The sequence below is a fragment of the Hyalella azteca genome, unplaced genomic scaffold, assembly GCF_000764305.2.
Source record: "Hyalella azteca isolate HAZT.00-mixed unplaced genomic scaffold, Hazt_2.0.2 contig9543, whole genome shotgun sequence".
Classification (NCBI taxonomy): domain Eukaryota; kingdom Metazoa; phylum Arthropoda; class Malacostraca; order Amphipoda; family Hyalellidae; genus Hyalella; species Hyalella azteca.
The window spans coordinates 130,030-149,190 of record NW_025939612.1 but is presented as its reverse complement, the minus strand read 5'-3'; the positions used below and the strand labels follow the sequence as shown (position 1 = coordinate 149,190).

At 42.7% G+C, this 19,161-nt stretch overlaps 2 protein-coding genes across 2 annotated transcripts; both read left to right on the top strand.

The window, feature by feature from the left end:
- The first annotated feature begins 7,999 nt into the window (after positions 1-7,999).
- LOC108681969 (heat shock cognate 71 kDa protein-like) lies at positions 8,000-11,547 on the top strand. Its single transcript, XM_018171054.2, has 2 exons — positions 8,000-8,027; positions 9,120-11,547. The coding sequence occupies exon 2, from the start codon at positions 9,154-9,156 to the stop codon at positions 10,819-10,821; it is 1,668 nt and encodes a 555-aa protein (XP_018026543.1). The 5' UTR covers positions 8,000-8,027; positions 9,120-9,153; the 3' UTR covers positions 10,822-11,547.
- Positions 11,548-14,623: 3,076 nt separating this feature from the next.
- LOC125178396 (putative heat shock 70 kDa protein 7) lies at positions 14,624-19,156 on the top strand. The gene is made up of 2 exons (XM_047882043.1): positions 14,624-14,693; positions 16,860-19,156. The coding sequence occupies exon 2, from the start codon at positions 16,877-16,879 to the stop codon at positions 17,672-17,674; it is 798 nt and encodes a 265-aa protein (XP_047737999.1). The 5' UTR covers positions 14,624-14,693; positions 16,860-16,876; the 3' UTR covers positions 17,675-19,156.
- The last annotated feature ends 5 nt before the right edge of the window (positions 19,157-19,161 follow it).

The window sequence follows — 19,161 nt, the reverse complement described above, 5'->3', positions numbered from 1 at the left end:
ACGAGTTATTCTTTCCATTAACTTGATCTCATCATTGCAGCGTAGGGCTAAAATGGAAGAGGGAAACGTAAAAATCCAGTGATGAGTGAGTAAATGTTTTGTGCAAAATTTTAAAGGCAAACCATTGAATTTTTTTAACCAACTGTCCCACTGATTATATAGACATGATTAGCACCGGACATGAGCGCCATCACCAGCTCTGTATCATGGGTATGCGATTAAAGTAATTGCTGCGTAGAGGCATCAAAAAATAAAATTAACACAAATGAACAAACATAAGTCCCACCAATTAATGCACAAACAGACTGAGAATGAACTTGAAAAATAATACTCTATTATCTTGACTCAACAATATGGGCCAAACAATTTTGATTCATTTACTTGGGTAAATGATTTTCGGCAAAACCGACAAAATCTTGGAGCAGTCATCATTAAATTTCAACCTGTGTTTAAAACAAACAAATTTGAAAGATGAACACCTTTCGCAGGTAACCATTTCTTCAGCTAACAGTTGGACAATATTACCGTACTCTGGTAATGTCCCCGATGCTTGAGCGTATACCAACAAACTTGCCATTTCCCGGGGGCGGTCACAAGGCAAACGTTTTCCTCCGTCTTCATCGCCCGCGGGGAAGCCATTTTGAGGAAATTCACTATGCGCGGCACCAGATTTGACATCTGCTTTGAACGATCCTGCTTCATTAGTGAGTCCTGAAGACGATACTGCATCATTGGTACGTATTACGGACGATCCTGCATAATTGGCAAGTCCAGTGGACGATCCAGCAACATTGGCAAGTCCTGTGGACGATCCTGCGTTATTGGCAAGTCCTGAGGACAATCTTGCATCATTGAAAAATCCAGAAGACAATCCTGTATCATTGGAAGGTCCTGGGCACGAGCTTGTATCTTTGGTACGTTCAACGGACGATCCTGAATCACAAGTAAGTCCTAACGCATCAGGAACACATTTGGAAGATAGTGCAGATCCATTAGTGAGGGTTGATTTTTTCAGATCAGCAAGCAGATTCCCTAGAAGCACATCCGTTAAGGCATTTTTAATAGGGAATTTCACGTCCTGACTACGGCATACAGAGGCCGAGTCTGATCTTGAACAGCACAATATCGACGAATACGCATTTCCAGTGGTTCGAATATTAGGTTGGACATAGACGGCTTCTATTTCATCTGATGGGGAACGATCTCTGTGAGGAGAACGAGGTCGTGACAGTAAACGGTGTTTCCTCTCCATCTCATCTGACGTTGGACTCGTATGACTTGAAGAAGAACGGTGTTTCCTTTTCTTATCTGACGAGCGAGTTTTTGAAGAAGAGCGGTATCTACTCGGCATCTCATGTGACGTAGGACAATGACTTGCTGCAGAACGCTTTTCCATCAGCATGTTATCTGATGTTGAACTATTTTCCGGAAACGAATGATGTTCTGTCTTCGACTCATCAGGTATTGAATGATGCAATGAAGGGATAGGAAATTCTCTATTCATACCGTTAGAAGTGACCAGAAATTTTCCTGTGATTAAATTGACTTCTTCTAGAAATGTTGGCTCAAAACGAGTCTCGCGATCGCAAGGGCCTTGGTCTGCAAGAGGGGCCGAACATGCAGAGTGATGTTGCTCGGGCTCCTGCTGTCGCCGTAGAAACTTCATCGTTCCCATGAGTGTAGCTGCAAGAAGCTCCCATTGCACTCGGGCTCCTGCTGTCGCCGTAGAAACTTCATCGTTCCCATGAGTGTAGCTGCAAGAAGCTCCCATTGCACGACTACCCTCATATCGATCACCAGAAACCCAGCCGCCCGTCAACCTGTTTCTAATATTTATGATCGAATTTAACGCAGCATTTCTAGTCGCAACACCTGCGTTATTGTGACGCTGTGGCTCGCCCCCCAAGTTTGGTCTGTTATCACCAACAGATGCACGGCCTTCCGAGGCTCTACCTGATGGCAGGAAGGCCAGTTCGCGCTGCTGGTCAGGCTTATTTGGAACGAGTACTGCTTCCAAATTTCCCGCTTCTCGTAGCGACTTTTTACGTTCCACTTCACATAAGCGTTCAATCAGAACTTTTTTGGTTTCAAGTTCCTGAATCTTCCACGAAATCGCATACGCTGGTGGAGATTCAGAACTTTCATTCCACTGGACGATTCTTTTCACAACGTCCTCGATTGATTTGAATTCCTTTCGTGCATCTGAGCCAACAAGGAACAGGTGCTCTGAATCTAATAGAAGTTTCTGAACTTCGATGCAAAGAGAATCTAACTTGACTTCGACATCGACGCGCTGGTTCTCAAGTTCAGTGTCCTTCTTGAATCGATTCTCTTCACTAACCCAATTATCGTAGAGATATTTGGGGCAAGTATGGAACACCTTTATTTCGTCATGAAAATTTGTACGGTCTATTGTGCAGGCAAAAATGCCGGAAGTATCTAAAATGAGAAAGATTTTGAGAGAGGATTTGCTCCACAACGAATACTCTGAGCCTACATTAAGTAAAGTTAGTGAAGAACAGGTTTTTCGACCAGCTTTAGAATAAGTGCGCTCGACAAATGTACGTTTCTGAGAACTGAAAGATCTTTTAATATAGCATGTCGACTCGTGAGGAAGAGGAGTATATTTTAAAATTGGAAGACATTTTTCACCTACGCCGGTGCAAACGATGTCGTAAGAAGAGACATCACGCACTGTGATGGCGCCCACAGCTCCACGCCCGTCGAGGGCAGCAGCCCGTAAGGCGGCGCCCTGGACCACAGCCTCGTCTTGGTTCACCGTTTGGTCCAACTTCCCCGGACCGAAATATTCCTCGAGGACGGCACGCACCAGCGGCACGCGTGTTGAACCTCCGACCAGCACAACCTTGCTGATCTCATCTTTGGTTAAAGATTTGTGACAGAGAAGTTGGTCAAAAGTGAGTGTCAATACACGGCGGATATCTGATTTGATGAGTGATTCCAAGTCTTTCCTCTTGATCGTGAGGTTCACAGAAGTGTTGTTGAAGAGACAATCGAGACTAAAATGAGCTTCCGGAAGTAAAGTCAGAGTTTTCTTAGCTTTCACACACGCAATGCGCAATCGTTCACGTTGCTTCTTCTCCTTCACTATGTATTCATGTCTGCCCTGAATGACTCCCACACAATGGTCAACCAACTCATCGTCCAAGTTGCAGCCACCAATGTTCGTGTTTCCAGCAGCAGCCATGACTTGTACCGATCCATCCCTCACCTTCATGATGGACACATCCAGCTTGCCCGCCCCGAAATCCACCACCGCGATAACCGCGGGGGTTTTGACGGTGCGGTTGTCCACGAAGGCGACCCCCGCCGCGGTTGTTTCGTTGATCAGCTCAAGAACTTCAAGTCCTGCGACTTGCGCGGCGTATTTTACCGCGAGTCGCTGCGCGTTGCCGAGAGGATTCCGGGGTCCACGAGAAGAGGTCCAGAGGTTCCGGGGTCTGCGCGGTCCACGGGACAACCCAGAGAGGATTCCGCGATGTCCTTCATCTTCCCGAGCAGCATGGCGGCCACCTGCTCTGGTCTCAACCTTCGTACGAAATTTTTGTACTGGACGACGTACTGGCATTCATTATCGTAGTAATTTTTCTCAATTCCGCAGAGAGAAGACATATCCTTCACTTCTTCGTAGGTCCTCCCCAGGAAGCTCTTGACGGCGTGCACGGTGTTGGCGCAGTTCACAACGGCCTGGTCCAGGGCATCGCTGCCCACTAGTCGCTGCTGGGAGTTGAAGGCAACACAGAAAGGCGTCGTCTTTTGCCCCAACTCGTTCTCCAGGACGTCCACCCGACCGTCGCGCACCGCAGCCACGCAGCATTTGCTCGTCCCGAAGTCGATGCCGATCGCCGCAGGTCTCGGCCGGCCGCCCCCCTCCGGCGGTGGCGCGGGGTCCACGGGGGGCATGGAGACCGGGCTGTCGCCTGCACATGAGATGAAACTAATGAACATAATCGCAGATAAAAATAAATGACGTATACATTTTAGCGATTTCCATTTGTTTTTGAACTGGAACGATTTGAGCGTGAAATTTTGTCATTTAACACGAAAAATTCAGTATGGATTACATGCAAATAACAATTAAAACGTGAGTAAAAGAGGATTATTTGCTGTTCGCAGAAGAAATTCTCAACCTTCACCTCTCACTTGCTTCAAAATTAGGCGCCTTCGAAAAATTTCATTTTTAAATTATTCTCTCACTTTCGAAATTACGAGCCTAGTCCCAAATTCAGCCATCAAACTCGGTACAACTTTGAGAATAGTATTTTCAATACAGTGGTTTTATAACTTAGCAAGTAGTAATGAAACCCTTGTAGCTGATAAAACCGAAGTTCGATCCCTCAAATATACTGTCTTAGTACCGCACTGCAATTCAGAAATTTCAGCTAACAAGATCAAATGCAAGCTAGCAATCATCTTTCTCAAGTCGCTGACTGAACACCGCATCCCGTCATTGCGCTCGTGTATCGCCGACTGAGTCTCGTCTCGTCCTGGCCATTTTGAGCGGTCGAGACGCTCATATCTCGTGCACCACTCAACTGTCTCGGCAACTTTGAGTGTTCAGAACCGCAGTTTTCAGTCCACAAGTGTCACGAAGCAGCACCTGCGCACCTGTCTGTATTCCCGCGACCTGCAGCCATGAGCAGCACCTGCAGCGCACCTGTCTGTATTCCCGCGACCTGTAGCCATGAGCAGCACCTGCGCACCTGTCTGTATTCCCGCGACCTGCAGCCATGAGCAGCACCTGCGTGCCTGTCTGCCATCTCTTTCTCTTGATCTCAAACTAAACTAAATGTTGCGCTCCTTGAAATGGAAGAAATTATAAGAAGTGCCGATCACTTACCAAGTAGTCAAGTCTGTAATAGTAGCATATGATTATTTAGATTATTATTTTACTTCAAACATTTATAATTGTATGCAACCATGTCATAAATTTCTAAGAAACATAATAAGCTGCAACTTCATAAAATCACAATTTGATAATTTATCAAGTGTCTCGAACAGCTTTGCCTCGTTCTTCTTTATATTCACAATAAATTGCATTTATTCCAGCAGCATATTTCCACGAATATTATCCAAATTAAATGCTTTCCGTACAGGACAGCGCCAAAAAGTGTAGGACAAGGGTTAACAGATTAGGATGCTGCACAATTGCGCAAAATATTCAGACAGAATTACTTGCTACCTCCCAGCACAGTTAAGCTTACCTTTCAAAACCACTTTTCCCGATGAAGAAAAAAGAAGCAATAAATAAGAAGCGTATCCAAATAAATGCCTGACTCTATAATCTACACACATCTTAAACTCTCATATTATAATTTCAGTCAGGGAGATTAACAATAAAAATAAATGTACACAATTGTCATCGTGTGGATTTTGCTTATTTCGTTGAAATCTGCCAAATCAAGTAGTCAGGAATGACTTGACGAATAAGCAGTTAGGAATAAGTTGAATAATAACAAAGAGTCAACAATCGTCAATGAAATGCAAATTTATATAATTTATCCATTGTTGGTGAATATTGAACGGGCAAATCCGAAGAGACTGTAGTTTTCTATTAGTAGGAAAATTTATATTTACAATAAACTAACGCACGAAAGCCTGACCCGATTATTACTATTTCGTGAGCACACTAAACGATATTTTTTGCCATATTTTACTAAGTAAATGGTAGAGTCTTTTCTTGAAATAGACAATTTGTATGTTGTGAAACTTGCAGTTAAGATCAGCAAGATTGGATCAGCGAGTTACAGGTTCGAGAGTCGGAACTCGCAACTAGTTATGAAAATTTTTTTGGTAAATGGCAAGGGAGTGGGTAGTTAAGAATCGACTACAGGCAAACATGGCCTTATCAAAGCTGACGCCAGCACTATGATATATTGTGTTATTCTTTCCATTTTATTGCAACACCGCTGCAGCACAAGCGAGTGCCATCTAAAACTTGAGATTACTCGGCCTTCAATCAGCTCATCTCATCACATACAAAATTCTTGCACTAGGACAACCGGCTACTCTGCTCTCATGTTCCATACTTTGTGTTTGCATTACAAGACAGGCACAGCGAGTGTAATTGTTAGGGATCCTAATTGGCATAAACCGACGCCATCTGATAGAGTCATAGACTCTATCAGATGGCGTCATAGACTCATAGACTGATAGACTCTATCATAGACTCATAGACTGATAGAGTCATAGACAAGCGGGCACTCAAGTAACGAAAAAAAAATGCAACGAGAGAAGACTATAAGCATTACTTATATTGCTAACCAAACGCAGATAGATAAGAAAAACTGAGAATAGTTCATAATTGCTAGAACCAAATGTAATAATTCAATACGATTCAACGGGTCTTGAGCAGGTATAAACCAGATCATCCAGATGCGGCAGAATGATGGCCAAAGTTACTAACTTCTACGTAGCCTAAACTGCACCTAATTTCGTGTCGATATTCGTTCGTTTACAGGCAAGCGAGCGCTACACCGAAGGCGCAGCCGCGCAGACGATGAATTCACACAGGTTTTGCTGAATATTTGAATACGTGCTATATATATTGTATTGTAGAATGTAGACGGCTTCATACCTTATTTAGGTGCTAGAGTCAGCCAAATAAACATGATTTATTTGGCTCAATAAGTCCAATACGCCATAGAAAATATTAATTTATTGTTTCGTTATCAGTTGTTCTGCGTACCTAAGCTTCGTCTTCACCCAAATTGCGATAATGATATACTGCGAGTTTGACATCGAACATGAACAAATATTATCGATTAAAAGTACAAATACAACTCATTAGATCTAATAATCAATAGGTAATAACTGTACTGAATCAGTAAAATCCTATTCACAATGGGATAACATACCTTAAGTTAGATGTATGAGAGCACGTAAAGGGTAGACTTCAAGTCACATGAAGTGAACTCTGTGGCCAAGATCGCGCAGGTTTGGAACCAAAGGATCGTTTAACTTGTGTTTTATGGGTTCTTAAAGTATAAGAAATAACTCACGATATTATAAAATAGTTTTTTCTCTCTCACAATTAATAACAGATCCTAAAACCTGATATTTACAAGTCTATTTATCACAGCCAAGTAGCTACTCCACCTCCACTGTCTTGCTGTAATCTCGTTTGATTCAGCAGGCAGGCACGGCAGGGAGACAGTGGCGGAAAGCGAACTGCAATAGAACGAATTATTGCCGAGTGTCGCCGTGCGTGAAATTCGATGCTCATACGGTCATATATGAGTATAAATTCATATTTAGAGCACCATTATATGATTAAAAGATAACAATGATAAATTATTTTCAATAAAAGTCGACCTAGCTGCAACCGAGTGAGCTAGGGCTGTTATTATATACCCATGAGGCTGTAACACGTCACGGACAAGCAAATCGTTACAAAGAAATCATTGCAACAAATTCGCTGGTAAAGATGAAAATAGAAAGAATTACAACGGAAAAATTCTTCACTTCGAGATGGGAAACAGATACATCGAACTTTGAGTTAAAGAACTCGTTCGGAACAGCATTGAACGAGGGCGCTGTCAGGTCCCGCCATACGCCATCATCAATGGAGACTGGAACACGGTATTAATTCAAATAATGTGTGACCAGTGTGACCTTTAAAAATTAACTGCATTTAATCCAATCTATATATATATAAAGGAAGATTATTACCGTATCTTCAAAATGCTTGGTAAAGATCACCACTTAACTGTAAACCGTACATAATTTTTCTTAGATTACATTTATCTAGACTGGAAGTTTGGAACTAGGCCGCCAGATATATGAAAAAATCGTACTGAAAAAGTTACGATCGGATTTGTTGCTAATTTTACTGACAAGCCTCGCCAGTAGAATTATGATGAGTGGCGGTAAAGCGTTTCCTGTTACCAACTACCAATTAATTTAAAGCATTCCCTGTTACCAACTACCAATTAATTATAGGCAGTTGAATTTTGAAACGCAAACGCCATTCTTGTGAGGTTATTCGAACGGAAGGTGCGTCACGGGTGAGTTCAGGTTTGATATTATTTACCCTCTTATTGGACCATCTATAATTGACATGTCATGGACAAAACATCTATGAGAATACATCATCATTGGTGAAGTTGAGGATATGCGGGTATAATATTTCTCACCTCAGGGCAGTGAAGATAATTCGATCTTCGTGCACATGTCGTGAGGAATTCGTTAGATGTGCTGACTCGAAGGTTGGGCTCTAATAACCGAGTGATTGTTATTTTCGTATAATGAATTAGAACTTATTTATGACGATCTTTTTTATATCAATCATGTTGTTTAATTCAGCTGTGTTAAACTTGAAAATAATTTTAATCTGTTGTTGATTCACAATGGTAATTTTTTAATTGTGATGTAAAATTTGGAGTGAATTGGCTATTATATTTCTATTCATGATTCAGTCATCTGTGTTGGAAACAATCCCGCCTACCTATAATGATTCAAACATTTGTTTTACGCAAAAATTGTTAGAAATAACAAGATTGATAAGAAAAGCAAGTGAATTTAAGCTAGGCTAACCGAAACTATTGGAAAACTTTTTCGGCTCAAAATCAAGGAGATTAGGAATTAGGTAGAAATCCAGAAAAAAAACATTCTGGAGTATCACTTTATTTTCCGACCAATAACTGCGGTTATTCAAGCAATATTCTATTATAACCTTGTCTGCATCGTCATGAGTCATACCTACACAACGATTAACTTGAAACTCTTCTCTCGATCTACCGAATAGGCCAGAGTGCCAAACTTCAAAGTTTCAAATACCTATCTCTGTCCTGTCTCACTTACTTAGACAAGATATTATAAATATTTGACGATTCTATCAAAAATACGAGCTAGTATTATGAAGAATTTTGAGGTCAAAATATTAAAATCGTCAGAAATTGCTGAAATAAATTCTTGTCTTGTCTATTCCGATGTTCGGCTGCTGACTGCTGTGCTACAATAGCGCTGATGCAAGTGGTAGGTATATATATATATATCACACCTTGGCTAACTTCACACATGAATCAATGACAAATGTGACATGTACGCAAAATTTGCATTAAAAATCGCCTGAAACTAATGTTTTTTCATAATTGCAGATTAATTCAATTTTCGAGCTGCTAATATCCCGAGATGGCGGCGAAGCAAGACTACGCGATCGGCATCGACTTGGGCACGAGCAACTCGTGCGTGGGTGTCGTCAAGTACGGACAAGTGGTCATCATCGCAAACGAAAAGGGCGACCGCCTCACGCCGTCGTTTGTGGCTTTCACGGACGAGGAACGACTTATTGGTGAGTCGGCCAAGGACGAACGCTCCATGAATCCTGTCAACACAGTATACGAAATGAAGCGACTAATTGGACGCAAGTTCAGCGATGAAGCAGTGCAGAATAAAGTTCCCCACTGGCCGTACCGCGTCGTCAACGACAACGACAACCCCAAAATCTGCGTCCAGTACCAAAGGACGGAAAAGATTTTCACTCCCGAAGAGATTTCTGCTATGGTGCTGGCCAAAATGAAGAAGATTGCGGAGACTTATTTGGGATGTGAAGTGAGGAAAGCTGTTATTACGGTGCCTGCGTACTTCAGTGACTCACAACGGCAAGCTACAATCGATGCCGGTACCATCGCTGGTCTCCAGGTACTGAAAATCATCAACGAACCAACGGCTGCCGCCATTGCGTACGGTGAAGACAACAAGGTCTCCAAGGAGATCAACATTCTGATCTTCGACTTCGGCGGCGGGACTTTCGATGTGTCAATCCTGATAATGAAGAAAGGCAATTACGAAGTAAAATCTGTTGAAGGAAACAGCCAGCTTGGAGGAGGGGACTTGGATTCTCGTGTTGCTCGATTTATAATCGAGGAATTCAAGAAAATAACTGGCCTGGATGTATCTAAGGACCCGAAAACTCTAGCAAAGATCACAAAAGCTGCCGAAAAAGTCAAGATCAAGTTGTCTTCTCAAGTGAGGGGTCGAATTCAAATCGAGTGCTTGAGTCAAGGTCAAGATTTGGAACTGCGTTTGACCCGTGACTGGTTCGAGTGGCTCTGCGCCGACATTTTCGACCAAACCTTGCAGTGCGTCGACACTGCGATTGCCAACGCCGGGATGACAACCGATGAAATTCATGAAGTGGTCTTGGTCGGCGGCTCGGCCAGGATCCCCAAACTCCAAAAGATGCTCAAAGATAAATTCCCAACGAAAGCAATTAAAATGACCATCAATCCGGATAAAGCTGTCGCGTACGGCGCTGCTGTTCAGGCAGCCATGCTCAACAACGACCGGAGTGTTGAAGACATTCAGCTGTCTGACGTAACTCCTCTGTCCTTGGGAGTGGGCCTTATTTATGACAGAATGGACATCATCATGAAACGAAATACCAAAATACCTGCTACGATAACGAGAAAGAATTACACGACTGCCGACTTTGATTATCAAGAAATCATAGATTTCCCTGTTTATGAGGGTGAGAACTCCATTGCATCAAAGAACAATTTGTTGGGAGAGTTTACGGTTAAAGGAATCGAATTAGCACCCGTTGGTGTCCCTAATGTTGAGATAACGTTTTCCTTGGACAAAAACGGAATTTTGAACGCGACCGCCGTGGACACGAAGACAGGAGGGGAAGGCCACGTGACCATCTTCCTCAATAAAGGCCGTCTTAAGAAGGAGGAGATCGAGAGGATGATGGTCGAGATGAAGGATATCGAAGAAAAGGAGGATAAACACCGTGCATTAATGGACGCTTCTGCCTCTTTGGAGGAAACGATCGTGAAGAAGAAGGATCTTCTTTAACGTAAAAAGAGCCACAAGAAAATATCTCAAAAAGGCTACGAGAAAATCAAGAAGGTGTGAGAAGAAGCCGCGGTTTGGTTGGAGGCTCACGGCGACGCAAGCAAGGATGAGTTTGATGATAAGGAGCAGCAGTTCAACGAGTCTTTCTCTGAACTCTTGGCCGACCTCAGCTTCTGAACTGCTGCTTGTTACGTGGCAGCAGCAGTCCAATTGCCGCTTGTTACGTGGCAGCAGCAGTCCAATTGCTGCTTGTTACGTGGCAGCGGCAGCTCAAGACTCCATCACGCGTTAGACAATTTTGAATATTTTACTGCGCATTTAATTAGTGCACCGCAATAAACTGAAATAATCATGAATATATCGACGCGTCCGTAGGCAAGGAGGGCGAAGTGTGGGATCAGGGCGCAGCCGTGAGCATTTCATGCTGTTTATTTTTAAGGTCTGCATTATTTTAAGAGGCTTTATTCCGTAAGCTTGATGAGTTTTTTGCTTGGGGCATTGGTTTGTTCCAATTTACTCCATTATTATATATTGATGAAACTTCTTGTATGCTTTCATCAGAATTTTTTTAAATACCGGAAGTAAACTTTCAGCGGAGTTCTATGATTCGTGTTCTACAGGAGCCTCCCTTTAAACGTTAAGAATGCTCGTCTAATTTACATTTTACTGATAAAACTTATTCGTTAAAGGTACGCTCACATGTTACTAAATATAGCTTGCTTTTCATTTATCTTTCATTTATCACTTTAAGAACGGACGTTTTGCTTGTTAGGTGTCGGCTTCTGAATAAAATAATTTAATTTCTAGGATTACGATGGTTTAACAGACATTGTTCTCACTGTCTAACGCATCAAACTATCGACTTAAGAGTTTAAAAATGGTTGTTTTTGCTCAAATATGTGAACTTTAGTTATAATATTTTCCTAAAACCATAAAGTGTATCAATTTTGCGGGGTAAAATAATTGGAAAATTTTAAACTTCAATATTTGCTTTGATTAATTTAGTACATGTATTATTTTGCACTGCTTCTCTTTTCGCGCAATATTGTTTCGCCCAACATCGGCCAGTGTGAATAATTGTGTGGAATAGTGATTTCATGATATTATGATCGCATCAGAAGGCACAGATGAACATTAATACCAATAATAATGAATGTTCTATAAATATAATCCGAAAAAATTACCATCAATGATATCTACCAAACTTACCTGAACGACGCTGGTCTACTTCGTTAGACTCGGCAAATGACGCGGTCATGGACTGAAGTCTGGGGGATAAACATCGTCCATTCCGCAGACGAGGGAAATACGACGCGATCACAAAACCGAACCTGAAACAGGGTTCGGTTCTTACCCGAAAAGTAAGAAACAGGAGAGTGTGCCTCGGAGAAGTGCCTATGCGCGCAGATTGGTGGGCTACGGAGGTGCTTAGGCGCGCCGAGGTGGCGGGCGCCGCTGAGGTGCGCACTGAAGACGCTGACGCTGATCTTCGTCGTTGGGGACAACTGACAGCGCGCAAGGAAATCCATGTATGGCAGACGATTTCCCACTACACAAAGTCCGTGCAACGGCCACCAACTGATGAGATTGATAAGTTGGGGAAATTAGTCTTTGTTCTACGTATTAATATTAATGAGCAGCCATGCACCCCGCCCCTGGACTGGAGATGCATGCCTCCCGTGTGGCCCACAGTCAACCTGCCACTTCTCTACCACAGCAATTAAATCAATTTAGTTTACATGAAGTTATTTGTATTCATTGGAATTCCTTACAATTAGCTAATTATACATTTACTACTTTTAATTATTTACTGAACTAAATTACAATTAACTGAAACGTGCCGATAATATATTGAAATAGTTTTAACTAAGGCCAGGGTGAGGCTGACCACGCGCTCTGTCTGTATTCTGTAAGCGTTCGAGAAGACATCGAACAAATGAGTTGCCAGATACCGCCATGCTGAGCGACTTTGGCTGCGGTGCTAGCAGTTTAAAACATTGCTCACTTAATATCAAAGACTTCGTTCACTCACGATGCTTCCAAAATTAACAATAGGAATGCAGTAAAAAAGAGAGACATTTTAAATGTTTTTCAGAGTTTTAGTTTCAGAGAAGAATGTGTAGCACTTCTAATTATTTCAGGAAATCACTTGGTCAACGTTAGTTGTTCGGACCGCTCCGGCGATTCTCGTGGTATTTATGCGGATAATACGTTAGTGAATTACATAGGAATATTATTTATTGCTTGCTTGAAATTAACCGAGAAGCTTGGACCAAACCCCAAATTTACCGATAAAATTTGAAGTTGAGTCATGGTACTGGTATTTCTATTGCAAAAACTGGTCAGCATCACGAACCTACTTCATTCGTCGCACGAATCTGCTCGGTCAGTAGGTACAGGTGTCTGCCTCACTAACTCAGCTACTAACTTAAAACATTATACGGCTGGTTTTTAACACGTTCACTGGAATAATAAATTAGGATTCTGAGAGTTGGTTGTTTGGTGAACCTTGCAACATTAGTAAGAGAATGTTGCCAACCTACCTAAAAGTTTCTAAATGAGAATTGTTAGAATGAAAAAAAAAGGAAAAACATGTTCTAGTCACATTCGTCTTGTACGCGAATCCTGATCTTAAAGCTAGGTAGTGGAAGTCTAATATGAAACAGCATCAATCCCTTATGTGAAATTGAATACTGAAATAAAATAATATATCATATTGCTTGAAACATCAGGTGACGAGAAACAAAAATAATGAGATGTGTCTGTCTTCAATCTACGAGTACAATGTAGTGAATTTATCTATAAATTTAAGTTACCGTTTGGTATTAGGTGCAGTAATTATGAAACTTTCGAGAATTTTCCTGCAGATGAGATAAGAAGCTACCACAGCACCATCAGAAAAGCCTCTATCGAGGACCGGCAATCAATTATTATGAACATTTATAATGCAGGAAAATCTCTTGACAAAAAATAACAACCAATGCGCTCGCTGTAAACAATATAGCCAACAACAGGATTTGTGTCTCGCAAATCAACCTTCTATCTTCACAGAAAATATCAACATGATGATTTCTTCACCTCCCTATTGATGTGACCGAAGTCGTCGTATAAAGTGCCAAGAGATGTGCAACCGTAGTGGGCATAGGTTTATTGCGACTGAACAACATCGTACAATTGGTTCCCACATTGACTTTTCCTAACCTCCTGTGGACATCACCTTTAGGTGGTCAGGAATCTATATATAAAGTTTCATTGAAATCGGTTCAGTAGTTTGGAAGATATTGCATGTACGATGAATTATTGCGCACGGCCGTGAGACAGGCCGCGTTTTTGACCGAGAGGTAAGGCAAGAAGGTGAAATAGCTCTCTTGGTTGCAGCTAGGCCGACTTTTATTCAAAATATTTGATCATCGATAATTTTTACCCATATAATGGTGCTCTGAATATGAATTTCTATTGAATATGAATTTCTACTGAATATGAATTTCTTTGAATCCCACGTACGGCGACACTCGGCAATAATTCGTTCCGTTGCAGTTCGCTGTTCAGCCACTGCCGCGGCCGCCCCTGAATCAAACGAGATTACAGCAAGGCAGTGTAGGTGAAGAAGCTACTCGGGGTGAGAAATAGACAGTTAAATATCATGGTTTAGTATCTCACTGTATTTGTTATTACTTATGAAAGCAAAGAAAACTATTTCATGATATTGTAAGTTATTTTTATACTGTAAAACTTTATTGCCATCAATAACACGAGTTGAACGATCCTTTCTCCTTTGCTCCTAGATCTGTGCGATCTTGGCCAAGAGTTCTGCTGACTTGGAGTTGGAGTTACACTTTACCGGTAACCGGCTCCCATACATCTAACTTAAGGTATGTTATCCCTTTTTGAATTGGATTTTACTAATTCAGCACAGTTATTATTTATAACTTTATTTATATTTATAACTGTAGAGTTTTATTTGTACTTCTAATCGATAGGACTATATGTCAAAGTTCCATATCAAGCTTGCAGTATATCACAATTTGGGTGAATTTCCTACTACGTCGGCCGTCCGGCCGTGAAGATGAATCGGATGCACAGCCATTGATAACGAAACAGGTAATATTTTCTACTTTTCCTATTGCCTATTGGACATATCGAGCCAACTTTACCTAGTTGATTTAGTTTAAATCTGGCACCTAAATAGGGTATGGAGCCGTCTACGATATATACAGCACGTATTTAAATTTTCAGCGAAATCTGTGTGACCTCTTCGTTGCCTGCGCGGCTGCGCCCTCGGCTTAGCGCTCGCTTGCCTGTAAAGTGTAAACCAGTGGTTCCCAAAGTGGGCGATATCGCCCCCCTAGGGGCGATAGAAAGATTTTGGGGGGCGGTAAGGAAGAAGAGGGCGTTTGGGGGGCGATAGGGGGCGGTTGTCCGAAGTCGAAGTCAGAAGTTCGAACGTTTGTTTGACGATTTGTACACAACACGTGCAGCACATGACTCCCAGCGATGGTTTTTTCACCCAGATCTGTTTTTAGCGCATTTACTCATTTATGGAAAAAATGCACTATTATGCTCGCCATGTCCGTCCGTCTGTCCGCCTGTATGTCCGTCCGTGACTTCACGTTTTCGTCGACGAGAAAATGCGCTCTCTGTCACTCACTGCAGTAAGTATACCGAGTTATATTATTTTAACCTCTCCTGGGTTTACGTCTCCGACAAATTAACGGCCGGACTCGCGGCCGGTCTCACGGCCAATTTCCAAATTCAATGATCAAGGAACACCTCTCAAAATAATAAACTTAACTCGATGAAACTTGGTACAAGTATTCATTATGACCTAACGGTAAGGTAAAGCTCGTGAAAATTTTTTGAATTTTGCCTTCAATTGTTTTTGCCATACTTATATTGCAATACGGGCCGAATTCACAGTGATCAAGGAATTTCTTCCAAATTACTGAATAGATTCGAACGAAATTTTGAATTTACAGTCCTAACTACCGAACGGTGATGTTTAGCTCGTGAAAATTTTCTCGATTGTGCCTTCGTTCGCGAGTTTCATTCGTGATTTAAACAGCAATACGTGCTTAAATTCGCAGTAATCAAGAAATTTCTTGCAAACTACTGAACCTGTCTCTTATACACATCTAGATGTGTATAAGAGACAGGTCCTGAATGGAACACCTAGCATATTTCCGCCTAGCCACCAATCAGCCGCGGATTAANGCTGCTCATGGCTGCAGGTCGCGGGAATACAGACAGGTGCGCAGGTGCTGCTCATGTCTGCAGGTCGCGGGAATACAGACAGGTGCGCAGGTGCTGCTCATGGCTGTAGGTCGCAGGAATACAGACAGGTGCGCAGGTGCTGCTTCGTGACACTTGTGGACTGAAAACTACTGCCCTGAACACTCAAAGTTGCCGAGACAGTCGAGACGATATGGTGCACGAGATATGGGCGTCTCGATGATTACAAGCTTGCATTTGATCTTGTTAGCGGAAATTTCTTAATTGCAGTGCGGTACTAAGACAGTAGATTTGAGTAATAGAATAGAACTAAATTATTGTGGAGTTTTCTTCGCTTTTAAATATCTAGTGAATCTGCGATTCAAGCAATCTAAGTGAAATTATTAAGAGAACTTCGATTTTATCAGTTGCACGGGGTTTCGTATCTACTAGCTACTAAATTATAAAATCACTCTATTGAAAATATTATTCTTTAATTTGTACCGAGAGTGATGACTGAATTCAGGACTAGGCTCGTAATTTCGGAAGCGAGAGAATGATTCAAAATGAAATTTTTCGAAGGCGCCTAACTTAGAAGCAAGTGAGAGGTGAAGGCTGAGAATTTCTCCTGCGAGCAGCAAAAAATCCTCTTTTACTCACGTTTTACTTGTTGTCATTTCCATCTAATCCATACTGAATTTTTCGTGTCGAAGAAATGAAACTTGAGGCTCACATCGTTACAGTTTAAAAACAGAAGGATATCGCTAAAATGTATACGTCATTTAATTTTATCTGTACGATTATGTTCATTAGTTTCATCTCGTGTGCAGGCGACAGCCCGGCCTCCATGCCCCCCGTGGACCCCGCGCCACCGCCGGAGGAGGGCGGCCGGCCGAGACCTGCGGCGATCGGCATCGACTTCGTGACGAGCAAATGCTGCGTGGCTGCGGTGCGCGACGGTCGGGTGGACGTCCTGGAGAACGAGTTGGGGCAAAGAACGACGTCTTCCTGTGTTGCCTTCAACTCCCAGCAGCGACTAGTGGGCAGCGATGCCCTGGACCAGGCCGTTGTGAACTGCGCCAACACCATGCACGCCGTCAAGAGCTTCCTGGGGAGGACCTACGACGAAGTGAAGGACTGCCATTCTCCTTGTCATATTCAACCAATTCTTAAGGGTCATAGATTCAAGTACGTCTTCCAGTACAAAAATCGTGATCAGAGGCTGAGACCCGAGCAGGTGGCCGCCATACTGCTCGGGAAGATGAAGGACATCGCGGAATCCTCTCTGGGTTGTCCCGTGGACCGCGCGGTCATCTCGGTACCGGCTTCGTTCGGCAACGCGCAGCGACTCGCGGTAAAATACGCCGCGCAAGTCGCAGGAATAGAAGTTCTTCAGCTGATTAACGAAACAACCGCGGCGGGGGTCGCCTTCGCGGACTACCGTACCGTCAAAACCCCCGCGGTTATCGCGGTGGTGGATTTTGGGGCGGGCAAGCTGGATGTGTCCATCATGGAGGTGAGGGATGGAACGGTGCAAGTCATGGCTGCTGCTGGAAATCCTCAGCTGGGTGGCTATAACATCGACCACTCATTGGTTGACCATTGTTTAGCTCTAATTCAGGAAAAACATAACTACAGAGTATAAGATAAGCAGCAGCTGGAACGCCTGCGCGTTGCGTGTAAAAAGCTAAGAATACTCTGACTTTTTTTCCTGAAACTCAGTTGATGCTTGAGTGTCTCTTCTTCAGCATAGACGTAAGCCTCACCGTCAAGAGGAAAGACTTAGATTTACTCATTGAATTTGCCATCCGCCGTGAGGTAACAAGCATATTTGATCATCTTCTCCGTCAGGTATCATTAACCAAAGATGTAATCAGCAAGGTTGTGCTGGTCGGTGGTTCAACACGCGTGCCGCTGGTGCGGGCCGTCCTCGAGGAATATTTCGGTCCGGGAAAGTTGGACCAAACGGTGAACAAAAACGAGGCTGTGGCCCAGGGCGCCGCCTTACGGGCTGCGACATTAATTGGACAAGAATCTGGGACTTCGATCGATGTCCAAGACGTGACATCTTTCCCTACCTTTGGTGGCGATAACAGCAAGGAATTCGTCGATTTGTTCGAGCGCATCCCGTTGTCCCGAAATATCAATATTACCTCCAGCAAAACTTCTTACATGCGGAACTTATATGAACGTTGCAACACAGGAGGAAACAATAAAACCTTTCAAGTTTCCAATTCCCGCAGCAATGAGTTTTTCAGTCTCGCTGGCCGTGGTTGTTTAGCCGTGAGCGTCGACGCAAGTGGTATACTTGAGGTTCACGCAGAAGTAAATGGCAAAATTCTTGATGGATTGGTGATGTGCACAAATTACTGTTCTCCAGGTGTGATAAAAGAATGGATTGATGTAGCTAACAAATTTCGCAAGGACGTTGAAAACGAAAAAGATCGCGTTGATGCTGAGACGCAACTAAAATCCCTGGTCTACGAAGTTAAAGCGGCTCTATGCGATGTCCAAGGGTTACTATCGAGTGGAGAAATATCTGAGACAACACATTTGTGCGACGCCACTCTCGATTGGATAGAAGACGCACAGGCGGCTCCGCTTCAAGATTTTGAAGTCAGGATATCGAAATTGGCACAAGTTAAAGAAAAATTAGACAGGATCAAGTTACTTGCTGTGGAACCTAAAGAGGAAGTAGACAGTTTTCAAAATGAATTTCTCGACAAAAGTAAGAAATTTGTGGAAGAAAAGGCAAGAGAATCTAGTGTGAACGTTCAGAACCACGGATTGAACAGTAAGTTGTCTCACATGTCAAAGGATCAATTCGAAGAAACCCGTAATGATGGAGTCTCTAACGACAGAACAGCTCTGTTGTTCGCTTCCAAGGCCGATAACCGATCTGATAACGGGGATGCTAAAAGTTTGTCTTATAAAAATGTCGCCAATAATTCTACTGCATCAAAAAATCTTGAAGCTACCGAAACGAATGCCTCAATTTTGACTGAAAACAATATAAAGAAAAGCGAAGTTGATAATCAGACCTCATCTAGAGGAGAACCATTACACACCTGTGAAATTTATTCTTTGGGATATGATGTTCAGAGCTCATCGTTAAGAATGGAATCTGTAGCA

What these genes read in the sequence shown, in the direction of transcription:
- LOC125178396 (XM_047882043.1), top strand. Translation starts at nt 16,877, where the DNA reads ATGCCCCCCGTGGACCCCGCGCCACCGCCGGAGGAGGGCGGCCGGCCG.
- LOC108681969 (XM_018171054.2), top strand. Translation starts at nt 9,154, where the DNA reads ATGGCGGCGAAGCAAGACTACGCGATCGGCATCGACTTGGGCACGAGC.